At 39.9% G+C, this 19720-nt stretch overlaps 1 protein-coding gene across 1 annotated transcript in view; it reads left to right on the top strand.

The window, feature by feature from the left end:
* RAPH1 (Ras association (RalGDS/AF-6) and pleckstrin homology domains 1) overlaps positions 1-19720 on the top strand; it is an 86633-nt gene that overhangs the window by 61448 nt on the left and 5465 nt on the right. The window contains 22 exon segments of the mRNA XM_036857465.1: positions 458-535; positions 982-1101; positions 1103-1145; positions 3166-3207; positions 3210-3286; positions 4482-4505; positions 4507-4548; positions 5854-5898; positions 5900-5998; positions 6875-6917; positions 6920-6974; positions 10802-10859; positions 10861-10902; positions 10904-10927; positions 11983-12023; positions 12025-12101; positions 15801-15943; positions 18612-19106; positions 19108-19170; positions 19172-19247; positions 19250-19404; positions 19406-19720. Of these exon segments, the coding sequence (XP_036713360.1) occupies positions 458-535; positions 982-1101; positions 1103-1145; positions 3166-3207; positions 3210-3286; positions 4482-4505; positions 4507-4548; positions 5854-5898; positions 5900-5998; positions 6875-6917; positions 6920-6974; positions 10802-10859; positions 10861-10902; positions 10904-10927; positions 11983-12023; positions 12025-12101; positions 15801-15943; positions 18612-19106; positions 19108-19170; positions 19172-19247; positions 19250-19404; positions 19406-19720 (2157 nt within the window).

The following is a 19720-nucleotide window of genomic DNA, read 5'->3' as shown; positions in this document are numbered from 1 at the left end:
GATGATGATATGTTTTCAGTGTAACAGGACAGAACATTGCTATGCAAAAGATTGCCTGTACTTTGGAGGGGGTATAAATTCAGAGTCACTGGCAGACCCACAGATACCCTCATGTTTTCCCTATCCTGAAACCTGAAATTTATCTGCTTCAGATTGACAGTCGAGAATTAAACTGTTGGATTAAATTAAAATTAAATTAATTTACTACATCACTAGAATATGAAAATCTAGTCTTATTATAAGAGATCTTCAAGTCTGCATCTTAAAAAATGTTCCGTTATAATATGTCTGCTCTCACTTTGTGAACATGGTTATTTTTAAAATGTTCTCTATATAAGTGTGTGAAGTTATATTCTTACTGAAATTCAATTTTAGCAGCATCCTTAAGTATAAACGACTTCTCAAAAAATTCTCATTATTTTAGCATGAGTTTATCTGAAGTGCTTTGTGTTCACAGGAAGAACAGGCAGCAAAATTGAAAGCTGAGAAGATCAGAGTTGCCCTAGAGAAAATTAAAGAGGCACAAGTGAAGAAGGTGATATTGGGCTTTTTCTTGGTTTGGGATTTGTATCTGTTTTACGGATTTATGAAGAATTGCCTTGTTTACGTAACGTAGCTCTAAGATATAGCAAGCTATAGAGGGGTATTTCTTTCTAATACATTTTTCACATGTATTGTTTTGTGGATAAAATGCATTATAAAAGAAATACCTTTCTGGTTTTAAATTCTAAAAGGGTAAAACAAATAGTCTTATTATATAATCTTACCTGTTATTTTAATTTTTAAAAATGCATTAAATTTGCTTAGTTAGGTTATCTAATACCTAATTTTAGAGTATTTTTCTTGCATAATAAAGTCATTACTTGTGTTTTAATTTATATTTTAGCTAAGGACATTACTCAGAACATTACTCAATATTGGAAGAAATTTCTAGAATGCCTGTTTTTTGGTTTGTATTTAATTTCCTTTTTCCTGTTATAGCTGGTGATTAGAGTCCACATGTCTGACGATAGTTCTAAAACAATGATGGTGGATGAGAGGCAGACGGTGAGACAAGTGCTGGATAACCTGATGGACAAATCTCACTGCGGTTATAGTTTAGGACTGGTCTCTGGTGGAAACCATCTCTGAGTTACAATGGGTTAGTAGTATCATTGCTATAATTACTTTTTAATTTCTATGTAATTTCAACAGTTTTCATGTTGATAAAGCAACTTGAGGCGTTCTTTATACTGTATTTTTTTTCTATAATATAACCCTGGACTTTTTACATTGTTTTTATTTCCCCCCAAGTATTTTGACATTTCTTTGAGTACAGTATCATTTCCAGTTCACTTCAGATTTTTTTATGGCCAGAACAAAGTTGTTCTCTTTTTTTAAGGGAACAAAATATTTTTTTCCCTTCAAATAAGAACCGAATATATTGAACACATTTACTGAAGACCGTTACATTTATTCACGTTTGTACTGAAGTCTTTATACCAACATTTGACTGTCAAGGGAAACATAAAGCACATCTTATTTTTAGCCAGATGTACTAAGTCTTAGTTTCCTATGTTTTGTAGTTTGGTATGGTGTTTTCTAACTTTAAAAATCGCTCATTTTTTTATATCATCTTTGACTCTTTTAAAAAGTGTTCTTTTTATAATACTGTGTGATTACAGAAACCTCGCAATAATTATTTTATTAGGCTTTAGTCAATCAGTAATCAATTTCAACTTGCTATTTTGCTTAAAAAATGTATTTGCATTGCTCTTACTACCTATGATATCTTTAAATATTTCACAGCAGTTTCCAGAGAAATAAAAATTTAATTATTAACACTTTTCTCTCAGAACGCACATACACAACCCCCAAACCAAACCATAAGTTAGAAGTTTATTAATATGTATAAACATGTATTCTAATAATACTTCCCTATAACTATTCTTAGAGAATTAGAAAGGTTGAGTTCATAGATGTAGTGTCACCATACACAGAAAATGTTTGTATGATAGTTTTTAGAATATTTCCATGGCCATAGTTAAGATCCATAACTATCATTTAATCATATTTGGCACAGTGATTCAAATATAATATGTAGTCATTCAGTACTTGGTGAATGAATAAAAGAAAAGAAAACAAGGGACTACTAAGAGCCCAAAATAAGATGGTGGAAACAAACTATTACAAATGTAAATCATTCAGTTCAACAACAGAGATTATTAGAAAGGATGAATGAACAAAATGCAACTGTTTGCTGTTTACAAAAGACCTTTTACCTAAAGACACAGAAAGATTCAAAGTAAAGGAATGTGGAAAGACCTAACCAAAGAAAGATATATTAACTATGTTATTATCAGGCAAAATAAACTTTAAGCAAGTGCATTACTAGAGATAAAGAGAACCATGCATCTTCATCAGGAAGATATAATCATTCTAAATTTTATCTAATAATAGCATTAAAATGTATAAAGCAAAGTTGACAGAACTACCAGGAGAAATTCACAAGTCTACCTTCATAGTAGAAACTTTTCACCTAAGAATCTTTCAGTGATCAATATAATCAAGCAGACAAAAATGAATATAGATATATTTAGAACACTAATAACAGGAAAATATACATTCTTACAGGAGAAATGGAGTATTTCCAAAAAATTGATTCCGGTATGAGGTTATAAGCAGCTCTCAAGAAATTTCAAAAATCATTATCTCTAGAATATGTTCTTTGAACATATGTTCAATATATAGGACAAGTTCTTTCATTCCTAATTTGGAAATTAGAAAATACATCTCTGTTTAAATTTAAACAAAACTCATAGATGAAAGAAGAACTCATCTTGGAAATTTCTTGAATGACAAGAAATGAATGCTGTTAGAAGCACTTAATACCAGAATTTATGAAATGCAACTAACATGTTGGGGTTTTTTTAAGGGTGGGATGGGCAAAGGCTGAAGAAGACCTAGATTCTAGTCCTGATCCTTCCATGTAGCAGCTGTGTGACCTTGCTGAAGTCACTTAACACCACGAGGGCATGTTTTCCTTATTTGAAATAGAGGGAAGGCTAGATAATCTCTCAGGGGTGTCAGTTAAGGGTTTTGCTGTGAATTACTTCGCAAGGTTTCTTGTCTTTTATGCAGTTCTGATGAATACTAACAAAATGCTGATATTTTATTTTGGGACAGAGAGAATCTTTGAAGACCATGAAAACTTGGTTGAAAATCTTCTTAATGGACAAGAGATAGCCAAAACAAGCTTATATTTATGGAGCGTATAGAAAAATATGCACTTTTCAAAAACCCACAGGTGAGACTATAGCTTACAGAGGTCAGGATTCTTAAATGTTCATATTATATAATTCTCTGACTGCTAAGTAATAGAGTTAAACGATTGGTAACCACCCGGTTGGAGCATTGTGGATGCAAAACCCATGGGAGCATTCACTACTGCCAAGGTGGCAAGTCTGCTGGGGCCCAGGTGTCAGGCCTCAAAGAAGTTGCCAGTTTTGCAGAGCCAGATGGGATGAGCCTTTGGGGAAGCAGGATTACCTCCAGGGGTTACCAGGTTTCTGTTCTCTCTAATTCAGAGCCGTTTTGAACCCAGCTGTTTATTTGGTGAGTTCCTTATCCCTCAAAGGAAAGTACTTGCATATTTAAGTTTCTCTACTTTTGTCATTTATCCAGTTGACACTTTGATTTATTTTAAATTATTTTTTTGAAAACTCAGTAACCTTGATTATAAATGGCTCCACGTTCTAATATATGTTACCTTTATCTATTTAGTATCTTTGCTTATTCCAAAATAATACGTGAGTTAATCCTTCCTAATACCCAAATATTTTATAAAAATCTATAGGTGAGAGAAAACAGCCCCACTATAAAAAGTAGTAATGAGAAAAATAGTAGCAGTGTTAAAGTTATTGAATAGTTATCCTTCAAGCAGCTTAATCATGACACATCTTTACTGGGTATTTTTAGTGAAGAATACACATTTGGGAATACCAACAGATCTTTTTATGGATGACTGTGAAAAAATGTTTCATAAGGCTAATAATTAGAATTCAGATTTTAGTTGAGTCAAGCAAATGAGATCACGGTAGTCTCAGAGAATTTGGGATTTAGATTAAATTTTTCTCCATCTGGATCAGTTAAACTCAGCATATTTTAAGGTAATTTGCCTTACTTGTTGTACTTAATAATTTGTAAACTTTTAAGGTCCTGTAAGTGTAGCTTTCATTAGATATACAAAAACATATTTGCTAGCTGTTGCATGTAATATCACCTCAGGATTTGGGGGAGGGCAGTTTATGGAACAATTCAAGATACATGGATAGGTAGGGAGGAGGCCGGTGTTAAGCATTTCCGTGAAGGTCCCACGACCAGGTTGCTTTCAAAGGGGTGTTCCCCTCGCTCTGTGTCTCTAGAAGAAATCGTATACATACCTGTGCCAAGGGAATAGTAGAGTGGGTTATCCTTTAACTTTCATCTATTCATTTTTCCAGAATTATCTTCTGGGAAAAAAGGAAAACAGCTGAGATGGCAGATAGAAACAAAGAAGTGCTGTTGGAGGTATGACTTCCTTCCCTCCTTCCCTTTTCCTGCACATTATAATATTCAAATATTAAGCACCTTTTTTGAAGTCCAGAATGTCAGTGCTCTATATTATAATTACAATCATAAATAGGGAAGCCTATTTTCTTCCATAGCCTGTTGGAGAGAGTTCAGCTGTGTGAACATTAGAACACCGAAGAACCTTGTAAAACTTATTATTTGCCAAGCAGTATATACTAGTGGGCTAAAAGGAGTTATGAGCTTTTAGTAGCTGATAAGTGGGAGAAAAGGCTGGTCAATGAAGGATGTGATTGTACTGTTTTATCTGCTTACCCAGAGAGAAATTTGAGTATAGTTAGCTATTTACAAAATATTTCAAAGCTTGGCCTGAAATAACTCAAATAATTTTAAAAATCATAATGATTCTTTTTAAAAAATATATACATCTCTTTATTTTGAAGAGTAATAAAACAAATTCAAACATAATTGAATTTTGACTTTTGCTGATTTTAGAGAACTAAGGTCAAAGACGTTAGTATGTTTGAAAATCTGAATAAACTCTTATTTAGCAACAAGGCTATTAGGAAGATGAAGATCAGCACTAAGCTTTTCATAGGGATGCTAGCTATAATTAAGAAAAATACTCTTCATAATTCCTAATTTTTTTTTTGTTTTGGGGAGAGAGAAATTAATTCACCTTCATGTGTTCAAGTTTAGTGAGGCTTTCTACTTTTCCTTTACTAAATACATGATTGATTTTTTAAATTAAATTTTTATCTAAGTATAGACATTAGAATCCAGAATTTTGAGTTTGTTTATATTCCTTTCAACCTAGTATTAAATATTCTTTGTTTTAGAATCATATACATTGACAGTCTTTAAATTGTGAAAGTAATCATTCATTTAGCATGTTGCTTTCTTTTAAAATATATTCCTGTTTAATGTACAGCTAATCTAAATGTGTTGCTAATTTGGAGAAAATAAAGTCTAATGTTTATGTTAGCTCTGACACTTTGATTAAATTTAGTGTAACTATGCTGTTTACAAATGCATTTAAGTACTTTTATATGCAACTCAGTTGACATTTCACCTTGTTTCCTCAAAACAATGTTAGGTAAAAGTTCTTAGGGATTGCCATAGTCGTTCCAGAGTAAAGCCATGTAATGTTTAGAATAGAAAGTTCTAATTGAGGTAAATTAGCAGCATGGTTTTATACGGAGGCATTTTGGTTTAATCACAGTGTCATGCATTTCACAGGGGTAAACACAACTTTGTTCTGAGAATTCAAGGATCATGTCTTTCCAAATCATCTTCTTCTTTTAGGAGTGTTTTTGTGGAAGTTCTGTAACTGTACCAGAAATTGAGGGAGGTCCTTTGGTTGAAAGATGATGGCAAGAAGTCCTGGAAAAAGCGTTATTTTCTCTTGCGAGCATCTGGTATCTACTATGTCCCTAAAGGAAAAGCAAAGGTGCGTCCCTTTACTGACTTTTAGCTTCCTTATTACGCTAATTGATTTTAATTTGTAGTGAGCATGCTAATAAGGTGATCCAGGCTCTGATTTGTTTCAGCTCCTGTAGGACACACAGAACATTGCTTTGTTTATTGATCTATTATAAGAAAGAAGAAACCTGAAAATGTTCACTCTCTGCTCATTAGTTGGGCCCATCTCGATTCTCCTGGCAAATTTGAAATCATGGTTTTATTTCTTATTTTTGGAGCTTCTGCCAGAGTCATTCTTGCTTGTTATTGTTTGGGGAGAATACCTTCTAGGATTACAGGCGTTCAGCCTTGCTTAAGTAATGTGCTTCTGCTAAGGGCCCCCATGGTAGCTGTCACTTCTGTGCTTACTGGGGGCCCAGCACTGCAGAAAGCTCTTTACAGGGTCATCTCATCCAGTGTTTACCACCATCCTGAGAGGGTACATGTTGTCGCCCCTGTTTAACCGGCGAGGAACCCTGACTTGAGAATTGCTGTACTTGAGATATGCACTACAGGCACTGAGCTACATGATATCTCTTGTTCTTTCCAGAGAGCTCTATCATACTATATTGTATTTAATATAAATACTATACTATATTTAAAGTCTCTTTAAAGTGCCATCCTTTCCAAGCAAGTCAGTGTTCCTTATGAATGGCAAGACAGTAAGTGAAACGGACTGCCTTTTTTGTTGCATCATGGATTTAAAGAAGAAGCATCTGCATAGAATCTCACTGTCTTGTCTTCTGCAAAATAGCAATAATTTCTACTTGGTAAAGTTTGATTCTCAGTTAGAAGCTGTTACTAGTGATATCTGCTTGTTTACACATTACTGTTAATTCAGTCTTTCGAGTGTTTTTTTTCACAGGTGTCTCGGGATCTGGTGTGCTTTCTCCAGCTGGATCACGTCAATGTTACTATGGACAGGATTATCGGAATAAATACAACGCACCTACAGACTACTGTCTGTGCTCAAGGTAAACATATATCTCTTTTTAGGAATTTAATTGATGTTAGACATAGAGGGGGTTATTGGACATCTTAAAATAGTTTGGATCTCCATCAAGTGTCCTATTTTGCTTTTTTTCGTATAGATTTTTAAAGGAATGATGAAGGGAATTCCCTGGTGGTCCAGTGGTTAGGACTCGGCGCTTTCAGCTCCCGGAGCCTGGGTTCAATCCTTAGACGGGGAACTAAGATCCCACAAGCTGTGCAGCGTGGCCAATAAATAAATGAAGGAAGGAAGGAAGAAAGGAAGGAAAGGCCTGTGCTTATCCCAAGCTGACACTAGTTAGAGTGATGATACTAGGAAATGGATACTGAATTGGAAGCTTTGAGTCATAATATATAAAATGGATTAGATTATAAATTTGAGACTCTCATTTAATAGCTGGCTTAGTTTAGGAAAACTTAGAGCCAAATGTGGGGGGGGAAGGGTTCTCTTCCTGTCCTAACTCGGCAGAACCAACAGAGCCCGAGTTCAAAGTAGACTGGTTCTCATCTGGTCCAGAAATAATTCTCGTCTCCCTTTTCTCCTGAACCATGGCTCTGATAGCCCACGCATGTATTATGATCCATCTAAGCTGTTTTTAGTGATTTTTTTTTTCCCTATATCCAAACTTTTGAGTTTCTCATACTCATCATATCTGTACTTTTGAGAACTGACATTTTTAGTGATCTATTGGAACATTAGGAAAAGGTAACATTAAAAAGTTCAGGATAATTATGGAGATGATTACGTTTTTCTCATTGGTCCATCTCAGTAGCCCCGTGGTAACTACTTAGGTCTACATGTTTATATCATCATTTGATTTTGCTTTTGTCTGAGAATTGTCAGTTAGGTTGAAGAGGTGGTATTTGTTTAGGGTTTTGGGGTAGAGTTTTGATTGCTTTGATAAAGTTAGGTGTATTATAATGGTAGCCCTTTATGAAGTGATCGTTTTTGGAGAATACCCTATATCATTTAGTTACAGTAGCAAATAATTTTTTAAAAGTCAGTATAAAGTAGCTTAATCCAGCAGTTTTCAAAATGAGGTCTAGGGTCCCCTGGAGTCCCTGAGACCCTGTAAAGGGACCTGTGATGTCAATGTTATTCTTCTAATAATGCTAAGATGTTTTTTGCCTTTTACACTCTCATTCTCTCACAAGTGTATAATGGAGTTTTCTAAATGGTTACATGACATGTGATGATATCTTTGCTCCCCTGGGTAGTGGAATGTGTGTTTGTATACTCTTATATTTAACTTTTTCTCAGCTTTAATTTCTTATAAGGTAAATATCAATATAAATAAAAGTTATTTGGGGGTCTCATAACATGGAGACGGTAAGAATTGGTTATTTCAGTGGCTCAGAGTTGTCAACGAGAACCTACATTCTTTCCATCTTTCGCGTATGGAACTTAAGAAGCTGCGTATCAGCTTATTCTCAGACCGACTTACCTCAGTCACAAATGGCCACTGCCATTTGACCCAACAAAACCCAGCAGAGGAAGAGGGACTATTTTTCCCTGTATTTGTCTTTTTTTAAGAGGAAAGAAATATTTCCCAGGAGTTCTTCTAACAGCCCTCCCTTTGAGGGCCGTTGGCCTGGAGTACATGCTCACTCTTACACCAATCACTGGCAGGGAACAAAGCCACCATTTTTGGTTTACGCTAGTCAGAATTTGCTCCCTGAGGTGAGGGGTAGACGTCCAAACAAATTGGGGTTCTATCAGAAAAGAGGTAGAGAGGAGGAGATAGCTGTGGGGAAGGCAATCAACAGTGTCTGTTAGGGCCAGAAGTAAGTAGGACCACTGACTAGTAGTTTAATCCTTTTTGCAGCTCATAGAATTCTTAGGTTAAGAATATTTTTGTTCTAAGGGTTTTCTTGTTTGTTTTTATAATCATGATTTGTATGCTTCATATTTGCTTTTAGTAAAGTACGTTAAGCTAAATTTATGTATTTATATTGCCTACCTATTTATATCTAGAAATATTTAATGTATTGAACTAAGAAAAACACCATACCACTGGGTTGCAAATAATAGTAAAATAATGGCCACCATTTACTGAAGAACTCCAGGGTGGAAGGTGCTGCACTAGAAGCACTGGACATGTCCTTCTCACAAGTCTGGTCTAGAGTCCCCATTTTCCAGATGTGGAAACTGAGGTTTAAGGGATCAATTTGCCTGAGACGACTCAACTATTAGTATTTAAGAAATGTCTTTCTTTCCTGTTAAGTCTACACTAGATTTTGCCTATGTAAGTGTTTTATTCTGAGCATATGAGTTCTGAAAAACAAACCAAAAATACTGCCGCACAGGGTCTACACAAATGCAAATGTAAATATTTGTAGGGCCTGATCCCTTTCATCAGCTTTGAGCTTAATGGACTGAGTCTGAGTCCTTCCAGTGACATGCAGGATACAAGGAAATATATACACACTTGTAGGAAGTAATAAAAAACACACCATTTGGTAATTAGTTTTTTTAAGATAATAAAAATAAGGGAGAGCTTATTCATGAAATTTGACAATGTAGAATAAGATATATGTTGATGTATTATCTGAAAAGAGGTACACACTTGGGACAATATGTATGCATGTATAATTAAGTATCTAAGGAAACCTGTGTTTTAAAAAAATGTATACCACAACAATTGTTGGAATAGAGCTCAGCTTAGCCAGGTCTAAATTTTCATCCCTTGAGAAATGAGGCAAAGTAATTTAATATGTTAGTGGGGAAGGAAAAAAATGGTTAGGATTTAGGGATGGAGTATGAACATGAACTTCTCAAACACTTATTAATAGAAGGATGTTATACATGCTAATCATGGAAGTAGTAACAGGGGAGAGTGTTATAGTCTTATTTTGTAGCTTCTTGCATATTAGTTGAGAGAAATTGATTTTTCGGCCTATATTGTTTCCAAAGTAATAAATGGGTTGTATATATTCAGTAGTTTCTTTTGGCACTTGGACTAAGATTTAGAGTATCACTTTTTAGTACAGTTAGTTACAGGTTAGGAATTATCTGTCTCAGTCTAATTTTTGGCAGAGGAAGGGTTTTTCTAGTGGGTTGTGGCCCAGTGGAGGTAAAATACCCTGAGTCTGTTCTAGCACTTGCATTTTGTAGCCAAGGTCAAGTCACTCACCTCCTATCCAAGACTCAACTGAAAAGTACATTGGGCTGTGAAGACTAAATCTGATGATGCAGTTGAAAAGCTGCTTATTGCCCCGAGGGCACATGCTGTGGGCAGAGGGGCCTGCAGAGCAGTGCTCAGTCCACAGCAGGGAGCAGCCAACCGCAACAGGTGTGAGAACCCATGCCTCCCAGCTGCGTGCCCTGTGCTGCTTCCCCCACCCAGGTGTTCACCTCCAGAGAAGCACTGGAAGCTTTACCAAAGACTCTCTCATATGGGGTCTTCTGATTCCATTGAGTTCAGTTAATTCAAAGTGAAATAAACACTCTCCTCCCTTTTCAAGTCTTATATTGATAGATTTAAAACTTCAACTGACTTTGTTCAGCTTGGTAGACTTTGTTTCTTTGAAACGTAGAATGGGGTACTTTGGAGTTTCCCATGATGTGAAGGTTTTTTTGTTTTTGTTTGTTTGTTTTCTAACTGAAACATTCTTGACCTAAATTAACACAAGTTTCTTTCTTGTTATTTTGTAAAATACTTAGGGCCATTTTATTTGCCCTGTGGATGTTTAAGAGGTTGTAAATTATTTGGCCATTATTCCAAAGACCGGTAATTTGTCAGGATATGTTAAGCTTTGATAGAGTTTGTTTATTTCTTAGTTCTCCAGGGGACTTACTTAGTGGATTTTTGCCTTTAATCTTGCAGCACCCACAGATCCAGAAGAAATCTCAGTACATCAAAATACCTTTGTTGTGATGACGTGAGGACCCTGCACCAGTGGGGTCAATGGTATCCGCATCGCAAAGGTAGGTGTTCTTTTGGTTTGATAATGGAATGATGGGTGTTTAATGATATGGTTTTGGTTGTCATGATAATTATCCTGTTTGTTTCATGTTCATGATTTTGCCAGTGTCTAGTTTTCTCAGGCCTAAGTTTCATGTTTTAAATGTCTTTTTTCTTGGTGATGGGGATAAGCTTTTAACACTTGGTATCCAAGGAATAATACTGCTGGTAAAAGCTTATGTAGCATCAAAGTGATTTATTTGGGCTTTGGAGAATGCACTGTATGATTCTTATATAGCAGAGTTTAGCCTAAACAAAAGAAATTTTTTGAAAATTAAACTACCTTGGGGTTGGGGGAAGAATGAATAGGTGGAGCATGGAGGATTTTTAGGGTGGTGAAAATACTCATACTCTGTAGGATACAATGGTGGGTACGTGTCCTATACATTTGTCCAAACCCGTTAGAATGTAAACACCAAGAGTGAAACCTAAGGCGACCTATGGACTTTGAGTGATTATTACATGTCCATGTAGGTTTCACTGATTGAAACAAATGTACCACTCTAGTGGGGGATATTGATAATGGGAGACACTATGCGTGTTTAGGGGCTGTGCACGTATGATGGGAAATCTCTGTACCTTCTCTCAGTTTTGCTGTGAACCTAAAAACTGCTCTTAAAAAAGAAAGTTCTGAAAAAAGTTTTTTAAGACATCTTAAAGATGATATACAGTAATGCTTGAAAGGGTATTTATTCAGTTACTTTTAAGTAATGTAACTAAAAATAAAATTTATTATAGACATAAAATCAAAGTTGCTTTAAAAGTAACTGAAAAACATCTTTATAATTGTTAATGAACATAATCAGAATCAAGTGTTGACTTCTTGCTGCCTCTCTCAAAATGAGGACAAATAAGAGTGGATTATAATTTACTGGTATGAAAAGAATGTTTGAAGTATTATAGGTATTTTATACAGACTATGAGTCAGTAAACAGAAATGTGTCCCCTTTTCCTATCCCACGCATCCATACCATACCCAGTAAAGTACAGATGTCATCATTTACTGCCTTCTGTTTAGTACGGGAAGCAGCTCTACATGAACTATCAAGAGGCCTTGAGAGACAGAATCGGCTTATGATTGGACTTCCTTATCCAGCTCCAGCATTAAATCAGGATCCAGTTCTTCCAGCATCCCAGGTAGTTTAAAATGTCCAAAGAGCTCTTTACTACCAACAGGGAAGGTGTCTCTATAGAGACTGATAGAAGACCTGGTTATCTCAGAGTGATTTTTAAAACTAGAGCCATGCCTGATTTCTAAAAATTATAATCAATAGGTACATGTGCTTTTATTCATTTATTTTTAATTTTTAGAGGGGATAATATCATGGGCTAGTTCACAAATGTGTTTGAAATGGAAACCTGGTAAAGTGGTAAAGCCAGGAGTTTTGTTACATATTTATGAAGTTTATTTGAAACTCAGTCCATATTGCTGAAACAACTGTTGATGCATAATTGGGGGTAGAAAGTTGCTTGGGGAAGAGTACTTCCGAATCATGATGAAACTGCCCTCCTTCCCCGCAGCTTTCCTGACATTTCAGCAGAGTGGAAACAACAGAGTGGAATTAGTTCAGTATCACAGTCAAGGAAGCTATTTAAGTCATCAGACTTTGTAAAGTTTCAGAGGAAATAGTGATACTCAAAAGGGGCTTATTTTCAGATTCCCACATCCTTTAACAAGGATGCTGTGATCACATCTTAAGATAAATGCTTCTTTTCCCTTCAAAAGTTCCGTAAATGATATCTGTGTCATCTAAAATCATAATTTTTTTCTTTGTCTAACAGCCCATGTTATGAAATAATTACTTTAAGAAGTATTCGATTTAAAGCTGTATGACTAGATCTCATCCCTAAATAAGTAAATAAAAACACATCGAGAATGTGTACACACATGGGCTAGTGTACACACATATATTCTCTATTCTGTCCACCGAGAGGGCTAGAAGCAGTGACACCGCAGTAGCAGTGAGAACACTAAGAACGAGACCTCGGTTTCTCAATGCCATTTTCCAAAACAGAGGAGCCAGGGCTCTGGAGTGGCTGATTCTAGGGCTGTGGCAGAGAATATATAAGATGAGCCTGGAGCATCATGTGACAAAGGAAGTACTCAAAAAAACACAGCGATGGGAGTCTGTAAAAGGGGACCCAGGACCCACCCTGAGAGAGTGCTCAGCGGCCAAAGCTGGAACAATTTGAGCAAGAAATAAACATAGTATAGGACTGTAATCCAAATTATAAAATAATAGCCATCAGTCATGGGGATATAAATAAATTATTGAATTAAATAAATAAATGGAGGAGAAGAGACAAATCTCCTGTACAGATTTCTAAATAGATTTATACAGATGCTCTGCCTTCAAGGAGGTGGCACTTAAACTCCCCTCTTGTTAAGTGTGGGCTGTGTACAGTGACTTGCTTCCAAAGAGCACGGAGTGGGGAGGTGTAACCTTATATCGGAGAAAGCTGCAAACCATACGTCGGCCAGGTGATCAAGGTAATAAGTCATATTGATAGCATGTGCCCTTGATGCAGTGTGATGAGACTGGCGTTTTCCCTCTCTTGGTCTTCCTCCCCAAATCCCTTAACCTCAGAGAAAAAGCATCAGACAAATCAAAATTGAGAAACATGCTACAAAATACCTGACCAGTACTCCTCAAAACTGTCAAGGTCATCAAAAACAAGGAGAGTCTGAGAAACTGTCATGGGAGACATGACAACTATCTGTAATATGGTAACCTGGATGGGATCCTGGATCAGAAAATGGACATTACGGAAAAACTAGTGAAATCCAAATAAAGTTTGGAGTTTAGTTAGTTTTTTGTTTAAAGTATCATTTTATATTCTTTTTTTTTTTTTATTATTTATTTTTTGGCTGCGTCGGGTCTCAGTTGTGGCCGTGCAGGATCTTTTGTTGCGGCCATGGGCTTCTCTCTAGTTGTGGCGCATGGGCTTAGTTGCCCCGTGGCATGTGGGATCTTAGTTCCCCTGACCAGGGATCGAACTGGGCATCCCCTGCATTGCAAGATGGATTCTTAACCACTGGACCACGAGGGAAAGTCCCAGAGTTAGTTAATATTAACATGTGAGTGTAGGTTCATTATTCGTGACACATGGACCAGAGTATTGTAACATGTTAATAATGAGGTAAACTGGGTGCTAGGTATGTAGGAACTGTGCTAGTTTTGCAACTTTTCTGCAAATCTAAAACTATTCTAAAATAAAATGTTTATTAAATTGGGGGAGGAGAAACCTTTGTGGCAATGGATTAGGAAAGGCAAGGTAAGAAGAGCATGTCACAAGTAGGATTGTAGAAAATGGAATTAAGGGAAAGATGGAGGGAAAAAAAGATGTATACTATTTTTTAAAAACTTACATAGCACTTAACAATTCAAGTGCTTCCACGTGTTACTTTATGAAGTGGTATGGTGCCTTTTCCCACTCCAGCATCATCTGTTTGTATACATCGTGTTAAGTGTTAGGTAGACTTTTTCAGGTAAACTGTAAAATCATACATATTCATGCTGAAGAGAGCTCAAGAAGTCACGTTGCAGCCTCTTGTCTTATAGGCTGTTGTCCTAGATATTAGATAGGGATGAAGAAAATAGAGTGGGTTTTATCCTATATTGCTTATATTTTTACCCTGAGGATACTGTCTTAACTTTATCTAAGGAGTTTGTGGCTGTTATCTTTGCAGTACTTTGATGAACTTGGCTGGACTTGGTTAATACTTGCAATCTAATAATACCCACGTCTCACCAGAGTGACCTGGATGGGACTAGCTTTAAACATTTGAGTCTCCACCAGATGCCAGACATTGGGCTAGGGTGCTTCTGCAAGGTTATCTCACCTGACTTGGAGTCCAGTGAAATATCTTTCCAGTTCCCTCACCCTGGATGTCAGTCAAATTACACTGTATCCTCAGCCATTCCCAGGTCCCTTGAAGAGATCTTCATGCCCTTCAGGAAGCCAGGCTATGACACAGCTGCTGTCTTGTGATGTCAATACCTGAATCCCTAGGAAACACACTTCTTACTGGGTATCAGATTCTCAGTATCGTTCATTACTGGGATAAAGGAAGTAATCATCATGGATAGATCTGAATTCATAAGTGAGAAATCTCTGAGATGGCCTGGAGCAGGGGTATATAAAAAGATTGATTCTCAATGTAATGAAGATATGACTGAACAAAAAGATTCACTACTCTATTCATGGTTCATTAATTCTCTCTCCTTTTTAAATTTATTATTTATTTATTTTTGGCTGCGTTGGGTCTTCGTTGCTGCCCGTGACTTTCTCTAGTTGTGGCGAGCAGGGGCTACTCTTGGTTGTGGTGCGCGGGCTTCTCATTGCGGTGGCTTCTCTTGTGGAGCACAGGCTCTAGGTGCGCGGGCTTCAGTAGTTGTGGCTCACGGGCTTAGTTGCTCTGCCGCGTGTGGGATCTTCCCGGACCAGGGCTCGAACCCGTGTCCCCTGCATTGGCAGGCAGCTTCTTAACCACCACACCACCAGGGAAGCCCTCATTAATTTTCTTATTTGCTAGGAGTTCTTACAAGACAGGCTGTTAGGATACCAATAATGTTACTTGAACCTTTTATTGCAATTATCAGTTTTTTGTGGTGACCTGTTTAAAAAGAATGGAGATTTCCTACTTGCCCTAGGACGAGAGAAGTTTTCTAGTGGAAAACATGGGCTGTGTTTGTGTGAAATGTGTCAGGTAAAAGTAACTTGCTGCCGTCCTGCATCGCATCTGATCTTGAGTGAAAGTTATCCAAACATACATATTCATACATCACAATACTGACTTATTTAATCTGATTTTTGAAAATCTGTTTCAAACAGAGTCTCAGTCCAATCACTCCAATCAGTCTGATAGTGGAGTGTCTGATACCCAGCCGGCAGGACACGTCCGTTCCCAGAGCATCGTGAGCTCCATCTTCTCCGAGGCCTGGAAGCGAGGCACGCAGCTGGAAGAGTCTAGCAAGGTAACACGCTCGGGTCAGGGTAGAGGGGAAATCTGTAGTGTTCCAGGGGTGTAGCTTGTTGTTCCTTTATTAGGAATCTTTCTTGGCCTTATTTCAGTATTCTTCCTTTGCTTCTCCTCAGAAATGGACATTTGTGAATTGGCTCTGATGATCTAAGATCTCAAAAAAAAAAAAAAACCTAGCAGTTTTATCAGTGGCTCAGGATTTTAAGAAATAACGCTTTCCACTCTTAATCAGTTTCGGATGGAGCAACACCACCCTCCAGTGCCAGTGCCTTAATTTTGTTCCAAAAAAGCTGCTAAGTGTTGATTATTTCTTTATTCGTTGTTAATTTAGTTTATTCAGACTCATTCCTCTATCTTCCTTTCTTTTACGCTTTTTGGCATTTCTCTGCACACTGATGAATTTTCTCAAATTATAGTTTATGTGGAAGACTAAATTCCAACTAATCCCCTTAAAATTTAGGATCCCTGAGCCTTGCATAGAAGGTTGTTCATTGACCCTGAAGGACGCAAGTATAATTATTGCAAGACTGTTTAGAAAAATAGAGAGGTTCTTTAGCCGGGTTGAAAGATACCGTATCAAACTGCCTCTGAAGTCCTGTGGGCGACCGTGTCCCAGCAGCGCTCACCTCTCCGCAGGCGAGGGCACACACCATCGCCAGGAGCCAGTAGGACACCCGGCCTGGCCGTTTTGTTTTCACCCGGCAATCATTGTGATTTTTCATCGTTGTCATTCTTGTCTGAATCACTTACATCAGTACGTTCATCAGTGAGAATTAAGTGGCTATTTCCCCTCAGTTAATTCCTTTATTTGCATATGTGGTTGATCCGCTGGACATGGAGAGGGTGGAGGGAGGCGTATGTAGCCCAACGGGGTGGAACACTTTCTCTTAGAAAAATAAATATTTGAGAATTGGTTCTAAGGACCTAAATTCTCAAGACACTGGAAGTTTAACTCCCTTATCAGAGGCTCCCACATCAGAAGTATTAAGAAATACTTCTTTTTCCTTCCCGGACTTAATCAATTTGAGTGGAACAGCGCTGTTTGGTGCTGGTAGTCCATATATGTCGTAGAGAAGCCGGGTTTACACAACTCAGATACCTAAGGAAAAGTTCTTTACCTTACTAAGCTTTTAATGGTGTTATCCATGTGCATTTTAAATTGTAGAACTACCCAGTTGTTATGAGAAAGGCCAAGGAAAGCAAAGGTCCACATGGTCTGTGACGAAGCAGTGTAGTCCGTCACGGCACGTAGTGTCAGAAAGACCACGAACCCTGCCATGCAGGCAGTGACAGTGTGTCTGACTCTTGACCCCCTGTGTGTTCTTGTCCTGTTACCTCAGTCTCAGGTGCCAAATGAGAAGGCCAGCACAGCTAAGGTCTACTACACCCCTGCAGCAGCCAAGACAGGGTCAAGTTAAGGTCGGGGGCTGTTCTTTGGAAACACATTAACCTGGGTGACTCCTGTAACCAGATCTTGCAGACTAATGCTTTTATTTTGATGTGCAATTATTAAAGGAACATGTGAATGTCCTGAGGGGCATTAGAACTCAGCCCCTTAATGAGCCTTTTAGTCTACTAACCTAAGCATTCTTGACGCTAATTAGATGTCATTCAGAATTGGAAACAAATGGTTTATCTTGGAACCTCATAGTTTGTTCAAAGAGCCTAAAAAGATGTACCCAAAGTTATTAAGCCAAGAGTTCTTCCTCTGCTCTTTCGGAAGTACTTGAACCACATTCATGCATGAGTAGCTCCATGAAATAAATGACCAGATGTGGTAATTTGGGCAGTGCCAAGAGGGGCCCACATGGGCTGGTCAGCAAGTTTTGGCAAACTTTAGCTCCTATTTCTTGGTACATTTCCTTTACTCTAGCCTTCCAAAGTTTCCTCTCATTTCTTCTGGCTTTTTCTGTATGATATTTTTATGATCTTTTGCTGTAATGTTTATGAAGCATTTCTTTATGTATTTTCCAGTAAAACAAATGTAAAGACTACCCCCCCTTTACCTGCATTGCTGGACTTTCTGTGCATGTTGGATGCAAGTGTCTCACACGAACACGAGTGTGTGTGTCGAGCTCATTCATTCCTGTGTGACTGTGCACGCCTGCTGAACATTCTCATGCTCTCACGTGTCTGCTCACTAGCTTCAAAAAGCCATCCTCATTCTTCGGGAGGCCCTCCACCAGCACTCCTAAACCCAGTTATGGCATCTGCTTGATGTGGATGCGGTCCTGGACGGAAAGGTGAACTCCAGCCATCACATCTCCCTTTGCCAGAGTCCGGGGGGTGGGGGGGGGGGGGTGCGGTTCCGTGCTCAAAGGCCCTCTAACTCGGGGCAGGGTGTGTGAAAGCCAGAGGCAGAAATCAGAGGGCGCAGCACCATCCAGACAGCTCGTGCAGCAGGAAGTTTTCCCCAGGTTGTTAGGCAGTCTGGCTGTTTGAGAAGATCGTTGGGTAAACACATTTTCTCCCCACCCTTGTTGCCCAGGGAGTTAGATTTTAGCCTTCCCGACATTGTCCTTCTTTATGATCACCAGCTGCTGCATCCTTTCATGCATGTCTCTGATTCCTTGCTTTTTAGTTTGACAGTCAAAGCTTACCTCTGTAACTGGTGTGTTTGTTGTGTTTTCTCTCTCCCAACCTCCCTTTTATCCTCCTTTTAGGCCAGAATGGAGTCTGTGAATCGAGCCTACACTTCTCTCATGCCCCCTTTGTCCCCGCAGCCTAAGCCGCTCACCCCCTGCTCTGCCTCACAGCCCTCGCCGCCCCTGCCGCCGCCGCCCCCGCCCCCGCCCCCGCCCCCGCCGCCGCCGCCACCCCCGCCGCCGCCCCCACCCCCGCCCCTGCCCAGCCAGTCGGCCCCTTCTGCGGGCTCGGCAGCCGCGATGTTTGTCAAGTACAGCACGATAACCAGGCTGCAGAACGCCTCTCAGCATGCGGGAGCCCTGTTTAAGCCTCCCCCGCCAGCAGGGATGCAGCCTCCCTCCTCGACCTCACAGGCAGGGAAGCCTCAGATCCTGGTGCCGCCCGGCGGAGCCGTTCCCCCGCCGCCGCCCCCGCCGCCTCCCCCCACCCCCGGCTCGGCTATGGCGCAGCTGAAGCCCGCCCCCTGCGCCCAGGCCCTGCCGCAGTTCAGCCCCCCCCCCCCCCCCCCCCCCCCCCCCCCCCCCCCCGCTGAAGATTCATCACGTGCAGCACGGCGCTCCAGCAGCGCCTCCGGCGCCCGCCCCCACCTCTTCCCATCCCTGCACCCCTCCCTCCCCAGGCCCCCCCCAAACCCCCTGTGACCGTGCCGCCCGCCGGCCACAGGCTCTGTCACCTACACCTACTCCTCCCGTCCCCCCAGTGAAAAAGCAGCCGGCGCTTCCTGTGTCTCACGTTTCCACCCTCTCCCCCTGCTCCTCCTGGCCCGGTCCCCCGCCCACGCTACCCAAGCAGCAGAGCTTCTGTGTGAGGCCCCCCTCCCTCTCCGCTGTCTCCGGCGCCCTCCGTGGTGAAGCAGATGGCCAGCCAGTCCCCCCCGCCTCCAGCCGTCCCCCCCCCCGCGGAGGCGGCGCCCTTGAAGCCCGCCTCAGCCGCAGCAAACGTCGCCCCTCAGTCCCCGCCTGCTGTGAAAGCAAAGCCCAAGTGGCAGCCCGGCTCTACCCCTGTCCCTCCTCCGGACTTCCCTCCTCCTCCCCCCGAGAGCAGCCTGGTGTTTCCTCCACCTCCGCCTCCGCCTCCACCTCCGCCTCCGCCAGCCGCACCCACTGCTGCTCCTGCCCCTGCCCCT

The sequence above is a fragment of the Balaenoptera musculus genome, chromosome 7 (genome assembly GCF_009873245.2).
Source record: "Balaenoptera musculus isolate JJ_BM4_2016_0621 chromosome 7, mBalMus1.pri.v3, whole genome shotgun sequence".
Taxonomy (NCBI): domain Eukaryota; kingdom Metazoa; phylum Chordata; class Mammalia; order Artiodactyla; family Balaenopteridae; genus Balaenoptera; species Balaenoptera musculus.
Note: the sequence above shows the minus strand (reverse complement) of the source record. Positions and strands in the feature narration are given on the sequence as shown.